Here is a 21,008-nt window from a genome sequence, read left to right as displayed (position 1 = left end):
CTACGGCTTTTCCCGAACGCTATGATATAATACACTTCTTTAACTGAGGTTGGAAGATAGTCCTCAGTAATATGCAGCAGCTTGGCTGTCTAACATTCAAAATTTCCATGAGCATCGGTGATTACAAACCATCAGATAATCGGTATACGCGTATGCATGTTAAGGCCATAAAAACTTAGGTAGACGAAATAGCAAAGCTGTGTTTTTGATTAATCACAAATATTAATTCCAATTCGCCCAATTTATTTCCAAGATTTAATACAAGAGCTTCTTATTGGCTTTTAAAAGTCACCCATTGCTAGAAATAATGAGCAGGGTCGTAAAAAATACTCTCAGTCTCAGCTAATATAATCTACAAGGAAAAAAGCAACAAAAATAGCGTTCCTATCAAAAATATTGGACGTTCGTTTCGAAGTAATAACATTTGTTTAGTTCAAAATATGTTACGTATTTAAGTGCACGTGGAAAAAGGTATTCCCAGACGTTCCATAAACCACGATGATAAAGACAAGAGTGTTGTGTCGAAGTTCTTTCTGTTTTTGTCCGTTCTGATTTGGGAGTGAGCCGAAAAGGTCACTTGGGTCTAACTGGAATCAAGGTAAGATCTTTGGGACGCGTTGCTACTGCAGGCGATTGTACGGCCTGAGCTTACTATAAAGTTAATGATTATCTAGAAGATTGCACAAAATGGGAACGAGTTGCTCGCTGCAATAATTGTTACTTTAATTAATATATCAAAAAATATATATATTTAAAAAAAAATCTAATAGTATTTAAAAAAAAGACATGCCCGCTGATTTTCTTGCCAGTTCTTCTCAGGACGGAGGCTAGTTTTTGTGAATTGGCGGTAGTTCTTTTTGACGTTCAACAAGTATGTACTTTCGTTTTTATGTTGAATAAAAATTTTTTGATTTTGATTTTGATACATGATGCGTAAATTGTTTCTAAACCATTACTCGTGACCAATTTTCTTCTTAGTCGTTTGCACTCATGGCGAACTGGTCGTTTTCATCAGATCGATTGGTGGTACGCTACACAATACATCTGAGATATTACCTATATACACATTAAAAACCCAACGCCCAAATAGTGTACTTTCCTTTTTTATAAGGTTCAAAGTCATAATTGGAATTAGAAGCATATGTACTTGCATTTCACAGTTAATAGCATTTTGGGGGAAGTTGCCAAACTCTAACACGCGCATTAGGTGATCTATATTGATGTTGAAACGACTAAGGCCCCTTGTCGTTCAACAACCTCTATCCGAGTATAGAATGAGACAGAATTCACCCTAGGCAGTCGAAGACTAAGATTTTTCGCGCGCTGCGTATACCACCGCGTAATAGTACTCTCAATATTACATTGGGAATACTTAGTGGAGTATTAATAATATTATATAATATAATATCTTCATTAAACTGAATTTTAGTTTTTTATTGCTTAAATGGGTGGACGAGCTCACAGCCCACCTGGTGTTAAGTGGTTACTGGAGCCCGTAGACATTTACAACGTAAATGCGCCATCCACCTTGAGATATAAGTTCTAAGGTCTCAGTACATTTACAAAGCCGAAACGCATTACTGCTTCACGGCAGAAATAGGCGGGTTAGTGGTACCTACCCGTGCAGACTCAGAAGAGGTCCTACCACGAAACTTGCCTTACAACATGCGACCGATTTTCAATGAGAATAAATATATGTATTATTGATGATCAAATCTTTGAGCAAACCGCTAGCGTGTACCTGTGCAGTATCCCCGCTAATCGCTAACACCTTCAACGAGCACGAAGGTAACGTCTCAGGAGGGCGGTCTCATCTTCTTATAGCTGAGAGTTTTTCCATCAAATCGCTGCCCTTTTTTGTCAGGGCCTGTTGTCGAATTGTACACAAGAACAATAAGGACGACACAGGCCCTGCGTTGCGACAACTCTAATACTTACACCGAAGTATAAGAATTTAGTAAAATTGTTTGAATAAAAATAACCTACATTAGTTATTTTTTTCGCGAAACTTAACATACATTTACTGGTGGTAGGACCTCTTGTGAGTCCGCGCGGGTGGGTACCACCACCCTGCCTATTTCTGCCGTGAAGCAGTAATGCGTTTCGGTTTGAAGGGTGGGGCAGCCGTTGTAACTATACTTGAGACCTTGTATCTCAAGGTGGGTGGCGCATTTACGTTGTGAATGTCTATGGGCTCCAGTAACCACTTAACACCAGGTGGACTGTGAGCTCGTCCACCCAACTAAGCAATTAAAAAAAAATCCAATTACTGAATCAAAATTACATTGAAAATCCGATTTGTGATATCCAATCGAATATTCTATTTAATGTAAATTCGGTTATTATAACAACCAACTAAGTTGTAAGGTTGTAAGTTGTATATTATATCCATACCGCGCATACTACCTTTATAAACCCATATGTAAATACAAATCCCTCACTCATTCTGAACCACTCTATGCAAGCCAAGATCCAACGTAGGCGACGCGCCAGGCCATTTTTGTACTATTGCTCTAATCGGAAAATTATCATCCCATCCGCTTAATTTACTTTTAAGCATAGTTTACAGCTTTAAATAATGTCGAGAATTCTCTAAGTCATGCTACTAGTCCTTTAGTCTTTATGAGTTACGCGATGGTGTAAATGAAGCCGTTGCGAATATTCCAAAACAGAAATGCAATAAACATTTATTGTACCTCTGGATGGTCATTACTTTGTTACGCGTTAGGATTTAAAATCGTCTATTTAATTTTTTTATTATATTAGTTATTTATTTTGTTTTTAAACGAGAAGTATACTAAATATCAGAAAAGGAAAATTTTTAAACTACGACTTTAAACTAAACTACTGTACAAAACGTAACTTAAGTCATACTTGAGTTTTCTTTCGGTAAAATCGTGTATAATCTAAATTAGGAGCTTGACAATGATATTGTTGAAAACGAAATTAGACTAAACAAGTTTATAAAAAAAGAAAAGATAGAAACGTGTATAACAAAACGGAATTATCATAAATCCTTTAAATATGTGTTTCATATGGTAAAAAAAAAAACAAATAAATATACACACCCGTACAATACAAATATTTAATCAGTTACCGGTAACCGTACTCGTCGAACTCGACAAAGAGGTCGACGTGCAACCTAACCCATGCATCAGCCCGCTGAGTTTCTCGCCGGGTCTTCTCAGCGGGTCGCGAATTCCGATCCAGTAGTAGATTCATTCGCGAAGCAAATGCTCTTGAGTTGTTAGGTCTCCTTCGGAGGCGCTCGGGCAGTTGTTAGCAAATCCCACCCCTCCTGGCTGAGCCTTTGCTCGTCCACCTGTTCTGGTGAAACTGGAAAGACCTTCGGGCCAAAAGTATCATAAAAAATAAAAAAAAACATAAAAAAAATAATCTAATCAGTTATTTAATTAAGTGTATCAAATCGTAAATCAAACGAATTTTCTATATTCCTATATTATTTCAATACATATTTATAGTTCTAACATAACGAATTTTCGTAATATCTTCCCGAAACCATTCTGCGTTTAGCATAGCTTATCATCATGAGCAATAGTGAGCTGTTTACTCATCAACTTCCAAAGGTTGACCCTCAATTCCCAAATAATTCACTAGCGAACGTGGATAACAATGGTAAAGACACATACCTCGCTTGTCACCTATGCAAGGACACCTCGATTGAGGTTCGGCCCCCTGCTCGAAAAAAAAAGGGTACGTGTACTTATGTACGCGCGTAAGAAGTTATACTTTATTTTTATTAAATTTATTTCTTTTATTTTTTATTTTTAATCAATTTGAAAAAAATCGATTAAACAGCATCCTCAAACACGCATATTGGACATCCCTTTTCTTGACATCGTATAAATTCGGTAATTCTCGGTACGGTTCGGAAAGTTCACCTGCGGCTATATTCAGACTCGCCAAGTTACGTCGGTCGTATTGTAATGAGCAATTTAGTGGGCAACTTCATTCTGTTAATTTTGTGTCACGGTGCGCGCGCATCTTATAATTTCACTCTCATAAATTTTTCATAACGCGCCTAAAGAAGTATAACTTCAAAAAGGTAGCACCGTTGTATTTGCAGTGGCTCTCAACCGAACAGATAGAAGTGGATGCTGAAAATGAAGACTTTTTGTTTAAAGAAGCCACTTTAACGCATCATTTTAGGTTCAGTAGCTTATCGACACCTTTCCAGGCCATTAGTTGAGGCCACAAAATTATTTAATATTGCACGCTGCATGCGCGCTCTTTCGAAGCGCTGAAGCAATAAAGATAACCGTTATATGAACTCTTAATAAAGATTACTGAAATGAAAAAGACGATTGTTTTAATCATGTGAATAGGGCTACATTGTAGCAGTATATTGGGCACTCGCAAGGGACGCAAGATAGATCTATCTGTTTGCTCGTGATCTTTGAGTGTATTTTAGGCGATAAAGTCGAAACTTTGTACACTTGGCACTTCGTAGATGGTACTTGACAATTCGGTGCGCACGTTTAGCCTTAGACATAGAGTTGCGTGGTTGATATTATATAATATTGTAATATTCTAATTCCCAATTGCTTCTCATAGATTAGCAGTCAGAATGAGTTCTCGCAAAATTGAATGAATTAAGTGAACTCCGTTTTGTTATTTCCCTTAATTTATATTTTTTTATATTGAACGACATGGGAGTGGAATTCCTAAATAAATATACATACACTATACTAGTGGATTCGACAGACGTTGTCTTTTGTACACAAAATGAATGAAATGATTGAATGAATGCATACACAAAAATTCATTCAAGTCGATCCAGCCGTTTAATATCGATAAATAGCCTAGATACCGCCTGATTTTTTAATCTAAACCATCCAGGGAGAGATTCAGTGACATACATAAGTACAGTAGAATTATATATATAAAGAAGATATAGATTTTTTTACATTTATAAATACTAAATGTCAACTTCTCAATCTACCCACTATAAATACACCTAAAACAAAAAAAAACTTTAGGATTCTGTTCTTGAAAATTGTGTGCATTGGAACATAAACAACATATCCGTATCACCCAATACTTTCTAGCAGAGTTATGGCAAAACAATTTGTTTCGTTTCTCTAAAATATCGAAAGCAATTGTCTGAACAGAGCTTTCGATCTAACCAATCGCTTATCTAGAGTTGCCAACGATTGGCTTCGCTCCAAATAGGTTCGATGGAGACAACCTAAAGTAGGATATTCTATAAACGTGAAATTTGAAGACACAGTGTCACTGCGAACAGAAAACAATACATTCAAATCAAACAGAGAACTTTTGATATAAAAAAAAATATTTTTAACAAAATTTTACTGGCTCTTGCACGTGTTCTGCAATTTTAATGCAATTATAATTTCGAAGCAATATATGACGTGTATTATTTGTTTTATATGCTTACTCTGTACATGTGGTGTTAAATAAAGAGTTTTATTATTATGATTATTATGACTTTTTCACGTAATTATGAGTTTTATTACCTTGATTTCAGTGGCTAGTGACGATTATAAATTAAAAGTAGCCACTATAGATATTACAGGGCAGCGACCTGTTCATAGTCATATATTAGTTTAAAACGTTTGGCATTGTCTCACGGTATTTCTTTCTTATGTTTTGTGTTGTATCTTTTAAGCTATTGCATAGCTTTTATCGCGGGGCTTGAGCGCGGCGACCGAATCAAGAAACTCCGTAACGAAAACAACCTAACACCCCCCACTCCGCCTACAATGTAGCTCGCATTCAACACATTCACACGTTGCGCTTGTGTAGTGTTTGTGAATAAGCGCACGGCGTGACGTCGCACTGCATGCGCATCATGAAAAGTCTGCCCATCTCTCTCTCGCCCGGTCTAGCTTATAAGTGTGAAGGGGACAGTTAATTGTTTGGTTTTTTGTTAATGTTTATAAATATAGCGTGGTCTTATTTTATTATTGTTTTAATAAATTATTAAATAAATTATTAATATATTAATATATAAATAATAAATTATTATTGTCTAATTATAATTGCATAAGTTGATAAAAAATGCTATGCAATAGCTTTACCGCGGCAGTCCCCGTGTGCCACATGTGTTTTTTTTGTATACGTTTCCATCGTAACGGGCTCAAAAAAACCGTAGGGACGTTGAATGTAGAATGTCTTAATTCGAATTTGAATTCGAACCGAATGACTCCTGTAATGTGAATGAAATATAGTACAAAAGCCTTATATAAGTAGAAGATAGACCATATACATACGACATATAAAATTACTTTTGCCGAAACCGTATATGATGCTGAAAGGGGAATGCCCATTTCAGGCCCAAAGCGGACAATAGATTAGAGTCAAAATACTTAGTGCATTAATTTTGTCATAAATAAATATGCATTTACTTTCTTCCAAATGAGCGCCACTACAGTTTACAATAAGTAGTTTAAAAAAAGTAACTCTATTGAAAAAACAATGTTTTTGATTTTTGCGGGAAAAATATTGCCAGCACAAAACCTATTACGTATTAAGTAAACATTTTAAGTATATAAATAAAACATTTTCAGTATTTGAGAATACTTAAAATGTTTTATTTATATGTTTTATATTATATTAATGAGTTAATAAATCGATTTTAATCGATTAAAAGCACATAAAATAACATTAAAGACATACCCATTGGACTTTAACCTGTAACTATACTTGAGACCTTAGAACTTATATCTCAAGGTGGGTGGCGCATTTACGTTGTAGATGTCTATGGGCTCCAGTAACCACTGAACACCAGGTTGGCTGTGAGCTTGTCCACCCATCTAAGCAATAAAAAAAACTTTACTAGTATTGTTATTTAAATATGTACAACTAAAACAAAAACATAAAAAAGAATGTGTACTCGTAAAAAAAAGATTAAGAAAAATAAATCAACTATCGGTTATTAAAAAAAATAATCGATATATCAATTTAATGTAATTATTTTTCGTTATACTGACAACACTGAATTTAATCTGACTGACTGACACGTCGCTTACTGCTTGCGCTTACGTTCAAAATTGATGTGTTTTGATTTTTCTTCGATTTGTTTTACTGGCTATGTTATCCTCCCTTAAATGACGACTTTGGCTCAGGAGTTAAAGATCACAGCTACATTGGATTATGGATACCGATCAATAACGTTTCATACTACGACTGAAAAACATTGTATGAATTGTGGTTTTAACCTGACCGAGATTCAAAACCATACATTGGATAAACATACCTTAGGAACATCTCTCTTATCATAATTAATAAATTAAACATTAATAATAATAATAATAATAATAATAAAGCCTGTTTATTTCCAATCCATAATGATAATATATTACATGCGATTTAATATCTAAATATACTAGGGTAGAATTTCTTTAATTTTCTTTTATTCGCTAACGTTGCTTTCTCCTGTATCAATGATCGGAACCCCTTCTCGGGTAAAGGCCTCCTCCAGCTTCTTCCAGATCACTTTGTCCATGGCTTTCCTTATCCAATCGCTTCCTGCTATCGCTTTTATATCGTCTATCCATCTTTTTCTAGGGCGCCCTCTCCTTCTTTTTCCTCTTGGTCCTTTCCACATAGTTGTCTGTAATGTCCATCTTTTGTCTGTGCGTCTTGCTATATGTCCTGCCCACTGCCATTTCTGTTTTAAAGCATATTGTAAGGCATCTATAACTTTAGTTTTTTGTCTAATTTTTTCGCTTTTTACTTTTTGTATTTTTCTTATTTTTAGTACGCTTCTTTCCATTGCTTTTTGACATGTTATTAGTTTATTTTTTGTTTTGGTGCTGAATGTCCACGTTTGGCATCCGTATGTAAGAGTAGGTAGGACACAGGTATCCAACACAATTTTCTTTAGGTAAAGGGGGAATTCCCCTTTCAAGATTTCCTTCAGGGACCAAAACTTTTTCCTACTCATGTTGATACGCCGCTCCACCTCTAGTTCTTCATTATTGTCATCGAATGATAGTTGTTTTCCCAGGTATATGTAGTTGCTCACATATTCAAGCGGCTTTCCGTTCAAGTATATTTCGTTAATGTAATCATTAGTAACTATTTTTGTTTTATTTTCGTTCATTTTGAGGCCCACCTTTTCGCTTTCTTCATTTAAACTTGTTATCATTCTTTCCAATCCTTTGCTTGTTTCAGAAAATAAGACAATATCGTCTGCGAATCTGAGGTGTGTAAGCCGATCTTTGTTAATTCTAATCCCTTCCGCCTGCCAGTTAAGATTATCAAAAACGTGTTGTAGTACCATTATGAACAGCTTAGGTGAGAGAGGGTCTCCTTGTCTTACGCCTCTACGGATCGGTATATCAGGACCTCGCGTCTCCAGTTTGACTTGGCTTACGCTACCTTCATAAATGTCTTTCAGTACTCTTACATAGTTTTCGTTTATGTAGCATTTATTCAGCGCTTCCCAAATAGCATCATGAGAGATCGTATCAAACGCTTTGGCGTAGTCAATGAAAGCAATGTAAAGTGGCTTGTTGAATTCCTTGTATTTCTCCATTACTTGTTGTAAAACTTGTATATGATCCGTTGTAGAAAATCCAGAACGAAACCCTGCTTGTTCTACTGGCTGATAGTTATCTATCTGCGGGCTCAGCCGGCTTTGTAGTATTGACGTGAACAGTTTGTATACACTTGAAAGAAGACTAATCGGGCGGTAGTTAGATATGTCTTGAGGGTCTCCTTTCTTGTATATAAGGATTATATCAGATCTTTTCCATTGGATCGGTACTTGGCCTATGTTCAGAACCTTGTTGAATAAATACATAAGTGGCCGACTTAGTAGGATAGCGCCAGTTTTCAGTGCTTCATTTTGTATGCCGTCAGGACCAGGGCTTTTATGTGGTCTAAGTTTGCTAATATGTTTTATGACTTCCTTCTCATCTACTGGTGGCAATTCATTCGTGTTTTGAGAGTTTGCTATTGCTGCTTCGACTGTAGTAATACAAGAAATCGATTCGGAATATAATTCTCTGTAGAAGTTTGTGGCGCAGTTCATGATATCATTTCTGGTTTTCGTTTCTTCTGATTTAGATTTTAAGTTCTGAATCCAATTTTTGTGTGTGCTCAATTTCTTATAGGCTTTTTTCGTACTTCTGTATTCGTTTAGGTTATCTTCAATGATTTTATGTCTATATTCTTTGTAGTCTTTATCTATTGCCTTACTTGTAGTTTTGAATAGTGTGCTTAGTTCTTCCTTCATTTCTTTCGTTTTTTGTTTTATTTTTAGCAGTTCCGTTCGTCTTGTGAGAAAAGTTTTTGTAGACTCGCTAAGTATTTTATTAATCATTTTTTGTTCTTTATTTTTTGATCTGCAAGCAAGGCTGGTGTTGATGATGTTAGCTAGTTTGTTGTAAAAAGGTTGAATATCTTCTTCTTGGCATGTTTCCAGTTGACGTATATTGATCTCAAGGTTTTTTAAGTATGAAGATGTATCCTCATTTGTCCTTAGTAGCTTAGGTTGTGCATTAAATGATATTCTGCTCTTCTTACCTTGTTCTAGCGTGTACGTAGCTCTAACTAAGCGATGGTCAGATCTGAATCCAAAGCCATGTAGTACTTCTATGTTTCTAATCCTTTTGGGGTGGTTTGACAGTATAAAGTCAATTTCATTTTTTACTTTACCACAAGGGGAGAGCCAAGTCCATTTGCGGTTTTTTCGAGCCTTAAAAAAGGAGTTCATAATTGACAGCTTATGTTCCAGTGCGTATTGAATTAGTTTTTCTCCTCTTTCATTTCTATTTCCGTAACCGAATTTTCCCATAACAAAGTTTTCACTGTCTTCAGTTTTCAGTTGGCCAACTTTTGCATTAAAATCACCGATTAAGAATACGCTTTCTCCTGTGTGACCATGCGCTATCTGTAGAGTTGTGTAGAACGAGTTGATCTCCTCATCTGTAGCTTTTTCAGTGGGTGCATATACTTGTATTATTGAAAGCAGTTGGTTGTTGCATTTTATTTTCAATAGAGCGACTCGTTCTGAGAACGCTGAAAAACTGACAATGTTATTCTTGTGTTTTTTGTTTATTAAAAATCCAACTCCATATTGGCCGAGTGTTTCACCTTTGTAACAAAATATATAATTTTCATGTTCTTCAATTGCATACCCCATTCTTCTAATTTCTGCTAAGCCAAGTATATCGATTTTTATTTGTTGCAACATATACGTTAGTTCTATAAAGCTTTTTGTTGTAGCTAGTGATCTTACATTTAATGTTCCAATTTTGAGGGTTGGTTGTAGTGGTTTTGTTATGCCAGTTGTTTTGGTTGCATTAGTTGTATTATTAATGTTAATGTTTGCTGGAGGGTTGTGGTCTTTTTCCCCCACGGGGACCAGCCGGCTTGGGGGAGGGTTGTTTGCTATTATTGATTTGTAAAGTTGTTTATAGATTGTTTTTTGATTCCGATCGCCGATATCCAATTGCTATGATTTTTTGTCTCTTGAACAGGTTGTAGAGGTAAGAGAGTTGGACCTAGCTCTCATCATGTCATATACGTTCACTATCTCCTTCGATGAAGATGAAATTTGTTGTTTTTTTGGCTGAGAGTATTGCGGAGAAGTAGATACCTCCCTTTTTCTTTTCTCATAATATGTGTTTGATTTTTCCTTTACTATGAGTTGATCGTATTTTAGGTAAGCGATTTTGCCTTTATTTCTTTCTTCTGTTAATTGTGGTATTAATGCTTTCCTCTTTTCTAAAATATATTTAGAGTAGTCTTCTGTGAATGTTATTTCCTTCGACTTCTTCTTATTCCTTAATATCTCGTTTTTTTTCAATCCACTAACAAAGGATAAGAGTGTCGGCCTAGGTTTGTTACCTTTGATTTCTTTCCCTATACGATAAATCTTGTTTATTTCACAATCTTGAATATTTATATTTAATGTTTTCAAAAATACTTCCTTAGTATTTTTAAGCAGTTGCTCTGTAGTCTTTTCTCCCTCTTTCAGCCCGTGGACTATTATATTGTTGTTTTTTTTGTCTCTCTCTAAAGTTTCTATCTTTTTTTCCAAAAGCTCAACTTTAATTCTTAATTTTTTGTTTTCTTCTATCACAGGTTCTAATTTTTCACCAATTTTTTCCATAATAGTACTTGTTATAGAATCTGATTGGTTCTTCATTTCAGTTTTAATTTTTTCGAAGAATAGTTCAAATTGTTCATCCATATTTGCGTGGAATGGAACGTATTATTTAAGGTTATTTTAGTTTATAGCCTTGGCAGCACTGAACTGACGTTGATAGTTGCGTACGAGGTGACTTTGACAGGCTCTCAGTAGTTTTACGTTAGTGTGTGTGCTTTCTGGTTATAACAATATTCTAACCTCCAAATACTGTTGGTTTGTTTTCGTCCGTGTTTTTGTCAAATTCAATAGTTGTGTGGCGGTAACTAATTTCAACACTTCGCGGCACCTTCGTACTCACATTTAATAGTAATTTTTAACGAACCTTGCCTTGTATCTATTTATTTGTGCGATTATTTTCGGAGCGACAATACAATGACATGTATGATACGAGTACCGGAACCGGAATCCGAATCTGAACTGAAAAACATTGTATGAATTGTGGTTTTAACCTGACCGAGATTCAAAACCATACATTGGATAAACATACCTTAGGAACATCTCTCTTATCATAATTAATAAATTAAACATTAAGAAAAGAAAAGTTTTTTAAGTATCTCACAATCCAACACTTATTTACTTATTATTATTAGAAAATTAATCTCAAAACTATTTTTTATTTTTATTGAATTTTTATAATAGTGGCGTCAATTTCAATATATTTTTTAGATATCCAATACATTTAAGAATTTGAAACAGTCCATTTTTATAGTAATATTTGATGTCCATCTTGGGCCCAGCACACTTATATCAACCGTTCATAATTTTAAAATATCAGTTTTTTTTATTGCTTAGATGGGTGGACGAGCTCACAGCCCACCTGGTGTTAAATGGTTACTGGAGCCCATAAACATCTACAACGTAACTGCGCCACCCATCTTGAGATATAAGTTCTAAGGTCTCAGTATAGTTACAACGGCTGCCCTACCCTTCAAATCGAAACGCATTACTGCTTCATGGCAGAAATAGTCGTGGTAGTGGTACCTACCTATGCGGACTCACAAGAGGTCCTTCCAGCGGTAAACAAGTAATTTTAATATTAATTTTAAAAACACGGATTAAGCTACGATATAATCAAAGCTTAGATGGATGAGCGAGCCCACAGCCCACATAACCTATTTGGCCATATGTATTTACCGGAGCCTGTAGGCAATCTAATAGCCCGTCAGAATTTATTACCCACCATAAAACATGTTAACCCCATCACAATTGTATAGCGTGACGTCTGCTCCGGTCCTTCCTACTGGAAAGCGTGACTTCTTCCCAGCAGAAATAGGCCTGATACCAACTAGACTTACTGTTGTGGACTGTAGGATTAGGATGGGCAAGGAACTTAATAAATAAACTCGCGAGGATTGCACGTATAATTATTTTATTTTGGAAATTTTATAATTCGCGTACAATAGCACGGAAAAAAGAGAATGACAAATGTCAATTTCAAAATTCAAATTTAATGTTGCCACCACAACCACAACAATAAAAAAGATTTTATACCAATTCGTTGGATTGCCAACACATACAATATAGGATACCTCACATATCACACAAAAACATACTTTTAAGCATTTAATATGAAACTTTCGAATATTGTATTATAACTAAACAACATTCGCGAAGCAGCAAGAAATACAGTTTTACATTTCATGTGATTTACAGCTTTAATACAATGGCTCTAAGCGAATGATTTTCCTTAATGCTTAATGAGGTCCTTCGTATTACCTTTCGACGATTTATTGGTTTCTGATATTTCTGTGAGTATTATTTTTGATGAAGTAACAATATAATTATATTTCTAAGGTCCTAATGTCGTGTGACTAAAACGTTAAGTGACTAGTTAGTATATCAAGATACAATCGTAATAACGCATTTCAATTGTGAAATATTATGAATAATAATTGGGAAAAATAAAAACCGTTTACTGCTTGTTAATTTCGGAAATTTTACGGTAATGAAAATAATTCGTGAAACGAACTTGCACAATCTAGGGAAAGAACCACAAAAACGTTAATGTTTTCAAAAATCGATTCTGACATTTTTATATTAACTTACTGTTACGCCGCTAAGAGTAACGCCATCTATCGCCGAATAGCCGAACGAATATCGAAAGATCTAGTAGCATCTATAACTCTCGAGAAGACAACGCCATCTATTGTAATATAGCGGAAACACGCATCGAAAGTACTCGACTTGTAAGGAAAGTCCTCGGCGATTCTAGGGATGTCGTATCGACTATAAAAGCGTTGCAGGGATGGCACACAGTCAGTTAGTAATCGGAACTACTCGAAGCGAAACAGAGAACGGATCACCTGAAGCGAAGCGGAAGAAGCGAATTGAGAATTTTAAAGTGAAGTGCTCTAAGTGCTAAAACAGTTTTAGTTTGTACTAGAATTGTAGGTAGAATTTTTTTATTTATTCCGAACCCTCAGCCCGTAACAATACTATGAATTAAGTGGGCTTAAAGATTACGTGAACGAAGGTTTGGAAGTCTGTCACACGTCAAGAGTCAACCTGAAGCATATTAGCTAAGCCACAAAAAAAAATCAATGAATGTGCAACGATCCATAATTAAATGCTGATTTCAGGTGAATGTAGCCAATGAAATTCACAAAATATAGTATAATTTTCATTACAATTTTTTTTGTAACGAAGATTTGTTATTGTTGTTCAATCGACTCGGTATTCTCTTTCTATATTTAGAGGAATAACTTTTATTCCTATGGCACTGACGTTTCGACCACCTGTCTACAGTGAGCGATTATTCTCACAATAGTGTCTATAGACTTTAATAATCATTTAAATAAAGATGGTTGTGAGCCCCACTTAAGCTTCATCAACGCTTATGGTGGTCTCAATTGGCCGTAGACACGACACCCGAAAATTCTAGCTCCAGTTCTATATAATTATTAACCGTTACTTTTAGGCCGTGTGTAGTTCTTGATAAAAATAACTTCGTAACATTTTACTGCAATTAGAGAACATTACAATTTATATTATGCATGTATTATGCCTTCCTAATGATAATTTGGGGTTTCCCCATATTTCTCAAAGTTGAACTGAATTGATGTTTAAACTACTTTGAGTGCGAATCGAATTTAGTTCTATGCATTTTTAATTAAAACACTTTAACAAAAACTTAACTTTTTTCTGAAATGTATCGCGTTTTTTGTGATGTTTTTCGTTGAATTCAATTTTCCATTTTTTTTTATATATTTTTTATTGTCCTTGTAGGCAGACGAGCATACGGTGCACCTGATGGTGAGTGGTTACCGTCGCCCATGGACTTCAGCAATACCAGGGGCAGAGCCAAGCCGCTGCCTACCGTTAAAATCGAACCGTTCATGACACGATCATGTACACGCATTACTTATCACAATATCTTCTATTTACGGATTTATGAGCTAGCAACTTAAAAGGCTCTTCCAACTTCGCGCGGATAGGTAGATGAGCTCACGGGCTCAATTAAATAGAATAAAATTAGATAGGTAGAGAGAATTTGCTAACATTAGCCTTAGCAAGAGCAATGTTTCGCAGTATCTATTCTACATCATCGGATCGTCATCGCGACCCATTGAGAAGATCTGGCGAGAAACTCAATGGGCTGACTGCCCATCTTTCTAAACTTTGTGATCAATGAAAATTACAGTAAGACTATAAGATGAAACCATATTCCAAAATCCATATAATCGACTCTGCAAGAAAATACAAATTAAAATAAGACATAATCTAAATATGAATTAGATCGCAAATATTATTCAACTTCTTAATTTCCAACTCAATTGCGTTTTACAAAACAATCACATTCCAATATACACACATAGAAACATAATAAGTTACAAACTCCAAAGAAGTACCGAAAATATTGGCGGGAAAAAAAAACAGAGAATAAACAAAACGATTTTAACTTCTTTTATCCGACATTTAGACTGAGTAGATTTCGTTTCCCTTGGAACGAGCATGCAAATGTTCGAGCACATTGTAGGGAACAGATAAAAGTATTTGATCTCGCTCGGTTTGGCCGGTTCCTAATAAAACTTTGCCGCGTAAATCCGACGGGCCATTGAACTGAATATGCCATCTGAAGGAATGTTTTTGTGCACGCAAACACCCTAATGTACGCAGTTTCGGTAATGTTTCTTTGTTATTTGTGATAGAATTGTTTTCTTACCATATTTTTGGAAGTGCGGACAGGCTAAAAGGTTTGTGTTTTTCTGAAACACCGTATAGACGGAGTGGCGCTGGTCATTTTGCTGGTTATTGCGAGTCGCTAATTTTACTACTTACCTTGACATACAAAAACAGTCATCACAAATACTTTAGTTCCAAGAACAAGTAGCACGAGTTACGGGTAAAACTTGTTTTATTGTATGATTCTTACAACTTTATACAATTGTATATGCCCAACTTCAAATCAGCGACTGAAAGGTTAATCGCATAAAATTTTAATAAAAGTCTTATTATAATATAATTTTATGTCAAGCATATAATGCAAGCATAATAAAATATGCTTTAATTGTAATACCATTGGAACTATTTCCATCTATCAACAGGCCAAAAAACTTACGTAATAAATAAAATTATGTAAATATTTAGTACTGCAAGGCCCTCGCAGATAAAATGTACTCAAAATAGGATATAGATATAGATAGGAAATAGAAGAAGAAAAACTATGGATTTTCTCTAGCAGACCATACTCGGTACGTACCCGTACTTTCTTCCAACTATAATTTGAGGTCCAGAGTCTCCGACTATACTAAAGTGTAGTAAATACATAAAGTTTGAATATAATTTACTTCGTTCTTAGATATTAAAATCTATATAATATCTTTATCTAATATATAAAATTCTCGTGTCACAGTTTTCGTTGCCATACTCCTCCAAAACGGCTCGACCGATTTTCGTGAATCTTAGCGTGCATATCGGTCAGGGTTGAGAATCGAACAACATCTGTTTTTCATCCCCCTAAATGTTAAGGGTGGTCCACCCCTAAATTTTATTTGTTATTTTTTAGACGAAAATTTTTGTTTTTATTTTTTTATGATACAGCATACAAAAATACATACAACCCTAAATTTTCACTCTTCTACGATCAACCCTTATTTTTTATTTGCTAATTAAAAACTTTAAATTTTTTTGCGAGAATTTTGTTTTCATTTTGTCATGACGTAGAATAAAAAAATTCATATTACTCTGAAATTTTCACCCCTCTACGATCAACCCCTATTTTTATTTGTTATTTATTTATTAATAAACTTTAATTTTTTTGGCAAGATCTTCATTTTTATTTTTATTTTGTCATGAATTAAAATAAAAAATCTGATGTTACTCTAAATTTTTCATCCCTCTATGATCAACCCCTATTTTTTATTTGTTAATTATAAACTTTAATTTTTTTGGCAAGTTTTTTATTTTGTTTTGTCATGACTTAAAATAAAAAAAATCACATTACTCTCAATTTTCACTCTTATATGATCAACCCCTATTTTTCCATCCCGATTAATATTTTTTTTATGCTATGCACAGATCCGCTATAAGGTTGCAAGATGGCAATCAAATATTATAATTGTAGTACGATAAATTCTTATTCAGAGTTTATAATTTCAAGTTCCTTTAATTATGATTTTTTTAAAATTGAATTTGGTCTCCCGCCCTCGCGGGTCGGCTACTGATCAACTATCAATCGATCAGCTATCCCCGCCAGGTGTCACCACTCATCCAGCAAACATCACGTAGTAGGGATGAGAACGAAGCCGGTCTCCTGTTTTACTTACTCACTATACATCATAGATTATACACTTAATATATTTGAGAGCTATACAATACTATACATTTTTCAGCCATGTTTTATTGGTTTTATTTGTGTATCAATAGTATGTTCAGTAGGTCTGAGAATCGGCTACTATCTATTTTTCATACCCCTTTTTTTTTTTTTTTTTTTTTGGTCAGGAGGAAATCGCCGGACTTCCGCCCTTTTCTGGGGATACTGGGCGGGGTATGTCAGAGTCGAACTGACTAAAACCTCCTGTCGCTCAACAACCAACGTCCAAACCTCGCATGAGACAGAACTCATGACAAGGCAAAGGGGGGAAAGTGAAGCGTTTAGTGCGGAGCACATCTCTCCCATCACCCTCCCCCTCGGGACGCCGGACTGGCGGTCGTCGGCGCCACGACCACCAGCCCTCTCGGTCGGCAGACTGTCCGAAGCCCGCCTAGATGGCGCCGGTTAGAGTGGGTTACCCTACGGAATACCCCGCTGGGCCAGAACCAGCGTGGGTCGAGGATAGCCGGCCTTCCATCACCCGGATGCTCTTGCGTAAAACGCGTGCAGAGCAGCTTGCACGTCGTCTTCTTAGGCCCCCCTCGCCGGTCCCCAGACCGACATGTGAGGGGGACCCGAAACACTTAGAGGGCCAGGGCTTGGGCGAAATCCGCCTCCCTGGCCCCCGCTCGACGGCGGCGGGATTGTGCGTCTCTCACGCGCCCCGCCGCCTCCTTCTGCGAGATGGTGCACTCGCAGAAGTCGAGCATCGCCTTCCACGACTCGTCGTCGCCGAGCATCGATGCCACAACACTCGGCAACGACAAGTCGGTTCCTATTTTTGCGACGAGGACACGGCGCCACCCCTCCCATGCGGGGCAGGCGACGAGCGTATGCTCTGCCGTGTCCAAGTCGCAACCACAATGGTGGCACTCTGCCGTCGGCTCGGCTGTGATCCGGTGCAGGAACTCACCGAAACAACCATGCCCAGTGAGCACCTGCGTAAGCCGGAAAGTGAGGCGTCCTCTGTCACGATTCACCCAATCCACAAGGACCGGGCGAATCGCCTCGACGGTCCTACGACCAGCCGAAGGATCAGCCAGCCGTCTGGACCACGACTCCAGCACGGACCGCCGAGATTGGGCCCTCCGTGCTCTGACCACACTGGGGCTGGGACGCGCCACGCCCCGGGCACGAAGTTCAGCCCGCCACCTATAGTCAGCGGCGAGCGCCTCCGCTTCCAGAACCCAAGGCGGCGTCCCAGCCAGTACACACGCCGCCTCAAAGGAGATGGTGCGATAACCACGGATGACCCTGACCGCGATGGTGCGTTGCGGCCGTTGCAGCAGCTTCGCCACCCCCACGGCCAGGGACTGGCCCCACACGGGCGCCCCGTATAGGGCCATTGATCGCACCACCCCCGTATAGAGACGGCGCGTCACCTGGTCAGGCCCCCCGACGTTGGGCAGAAGCCGGCTTAGCGCGCCGGCCACCCCCAACAAACGAGGGACCAGGTTCTGAAAGTGAGCACGGAAGGTCCAACGACTGTCCAGAATGAGGCCGAGGTACTTCAACTGCACCCCGACCCCGATACGGACGCCTCCAACCACGATATGGGCATCGACAGGTGGCACTCTCCGGGGCCTGTGGAACCACATGGCCTCGGATTTACTGAGCGCCACGTCGAGGCCCAATCTCCTAATTTTGCCGACGACATGCGCCACCCCAGCCGTAGCAAGACGGGCAGACTCAGCAAAACTCCCCCCCCGGGCCACGACCAACGTGTCGTCCGCGTAACATATTACGCTCAGGCCCGGGAGGAGGGCACCTCTCAGCACCCAGTCATACCCGATATTCCACAAAAGGGGGCCGAGCACCGACCCCTGTGGAACACCGCGCACGACCGGGAACCGGTGCAGGATCCCACCATGTCCGGTACACGTGACCGATCTGTCCTCTAAGTAGGAACCCACCAGCCGGCGAAGGTAGGGGGGCACTCTATGTCGTTCCAGCGCCCCCCCTATCACGGACCAGGGCAGGGTGTTAAACGCATTGGCGATATCGAGCGACACCGCCAAAGCCACCCCACCCCTGGAGACGGCCTCCTCCGAGAGGGCCCGCACGCGAAGGATCGCGTCTACCGTTGAGCGGCCCTCTCGGAAGCCATACTGCTCCGCCGACAGATCGGGTCCCACCCCGACCAGATGCTGGATGATGCGGGCTGCCAGAATGCGTTCCAGCAGCTTGCCCACCTCATCCAGCAACACGATGGGACGGTACCCGGCGGCAGTATCCGCCGGGCGCCCCTCCTTTCTCAACAGCACGAGTCTGCCCGTCCTCCACGATGAAGGAAACCGTCCCGACTCGAGGCAGGAGTTGTAAAGTCTCAAGAGTCGGTCCCCTAGGGCACCAAGAGCCAAGGCCCAAACCCGGCCATGGACGCCATCCGGGCCGGGTGCAGTGTCCTTCGCGCACATTTTGCGAACGGCCACACGGAGCTCCGCCCCCGTTATATGGGGCACCTCAGCAGGGACTTCGCCGTCGTAGTCCGGCGGCGCGTCCATAGCGGGAGCGACAAATCCCTCCCGCTCCTGCGGGAAAAGCACCGAGACGATGTCCCGCAGCTGCTGAGGCTGGAGACGCTCCGTGATCGGGGGGGCCCATGGGCGCATTTTATTGCGCACCATATGATAGGGCCGCCCCCACGGATCCTCATCCAGCGTCTCCAAGAGACCCTCCATGTGTTGGTTCTTGGCTCTTCTGATGGCCAGCTGCAATGCCCTCTGCGCGACGCGGAATGCGCCGTGCAGCCGGGCCTCTGCTGCCGCGAACGCAATCGGATCGTTGCGCCGCGGCAGGCGGCGGCGGCGATGCCTGGCGCACTCGCGCCTCGCCCGAACGCACTCCACGCGGAGTTGCGCAATTTCGGGCGACCACCAGTACGCCTGGCGATTAGGAAGTCGAGGGCCGATCCGGGGCATTGACGCATCACAGATGCGACGCATCGTGTCCCGGAACCACCCTGCCTCTCCCTCGACCTCGACCGGGTGTGGACGCATGGGCGCCCACGCCGCCACCGTAGAGGCTTCCATCAGGAGCTCCTTATTCAGGCGCTTCAGTGCCCACTTGGGGAATGACCGGGACGCACCACGGGGGTGGTCCCCGTGGACGTCCGCGACTGTGGAGCGGGCGGAGAGATCAAACCGAATATATCGGTGATCTGACAGTGTCTCCGCCCCCTCCAAAACTCTCCAGTCGCGGATACGGCGTGCGATGGCCGGGCTTGCGAACGTAACGTCCACAATAGACTCGCCCTGCCACCGCACGCACGTCGCAACCGAACCTCTATTCAACAAACAGAGGCCGGCCGCGTTCGCCCACCTCTCCAGTAGCCTACCACGAGCGTCCGAGCGGGGGGAGCCCCATGCGACAGACTTCGCATTGAGATCCCCCGCGAGAATCACTGGACGGGGAGCGAGGCGGCGAGCAATCGCCCCGATCCCGCCCAGGAAATGCCCGAACTCGACAGTAGGCCTGTTCGGAGAGAAGTACGCCCCGCTCACGACGGTCCCTTCCAACTGCACCGCGACGAACCCTTGGCCCCTGGTCACCATCGCCAGGGGGGGATCGCCGCGTCTCTTCTTATGGCTATGGCCGCCAGGCCGCCATCGTCCCCGAACCAGCAATCATTTGCCGGGGGAACGAAATATGGCTCGGCGACCACAGCCACATCTATAGACCACTCCGCCATACTCTGAGACAGCATGTCCTGAGCTCTGGCGGAGTGGTTCAGGTTTCCTTGGAGGAAGCGATAGGTGCGGTCCATTACTGTTGGACCACATCCATCGCTCCCTCCCCTTCACCGCTGCCCCCACCCTCCGGCACCGGTGCCGCAGCGGGGATTACAGCGTTGGCCAGTGCTCCTCTGGCCAACTTTCTCCTCTGCCGGCGCTTTGACTTCCGGTGCCGGTTGCGTTCGGTGTTATCACCGGACGGGAGGCACGCCTTTCCTCCCGCCCGGTGGTTAGCCCCGCGCCCGGCCGCAGCGCACAGAGCGCAGTGCGGGGCGGCCGCGCAGGACGCCGCTTTATGGCCCGGCTGGCCGCAGCG

General features: G+C 40.4%; 2 protein-coding genes across 2 annotated transcripts in view; one reads left to right on the top strand and one right to left on the bottom strand.

Moving 5' to 3' along the window:
* The first annotated feature begins 441 nt into the window (after positions 1-441).
* LOC114245929 (uncharacterized) overlaps positions 442-21,008 on the top strand; it is a 35,320-nt gene continuing 14,753 nt past the window's right edge. Inside the window, exon 1 of the mRNA XM_089737829.1 lies at positions 442-598. The gene's annotated coding sequence lies outside the window, so the exon portion shown is untranslated. The remainder of the gene's footprint in view (positions 599-21,008) is intronic.
* On the bottom strand, positions 10,448-11,188 carry LOC114251831 (uncharacterized). The gene has a single exon (XM_028186226.2). It carries the CDS (start codon positions 11,186-11,188, stop codon positions 10,448-10,450), a length of 741 nt encoding a protein of 246 aa, XP_028042027.2.

This window comes from Bombyx mandarina, chromosome 23 (genome assembly GCF_030267445.1).
Source record: "Bombyx mandarina strain Sakado chromosome 23, ASM3026744v2".
Lineage (NCBI taxonomy): Eukaryota > Metazoa > Arthropoda > Insecta > Lepidoptera > Bombycidae > Bombyx > Bombyx mandarina.
This window is presented reverse-complemented; position numbering and strand designations above follow the sequence as displayed.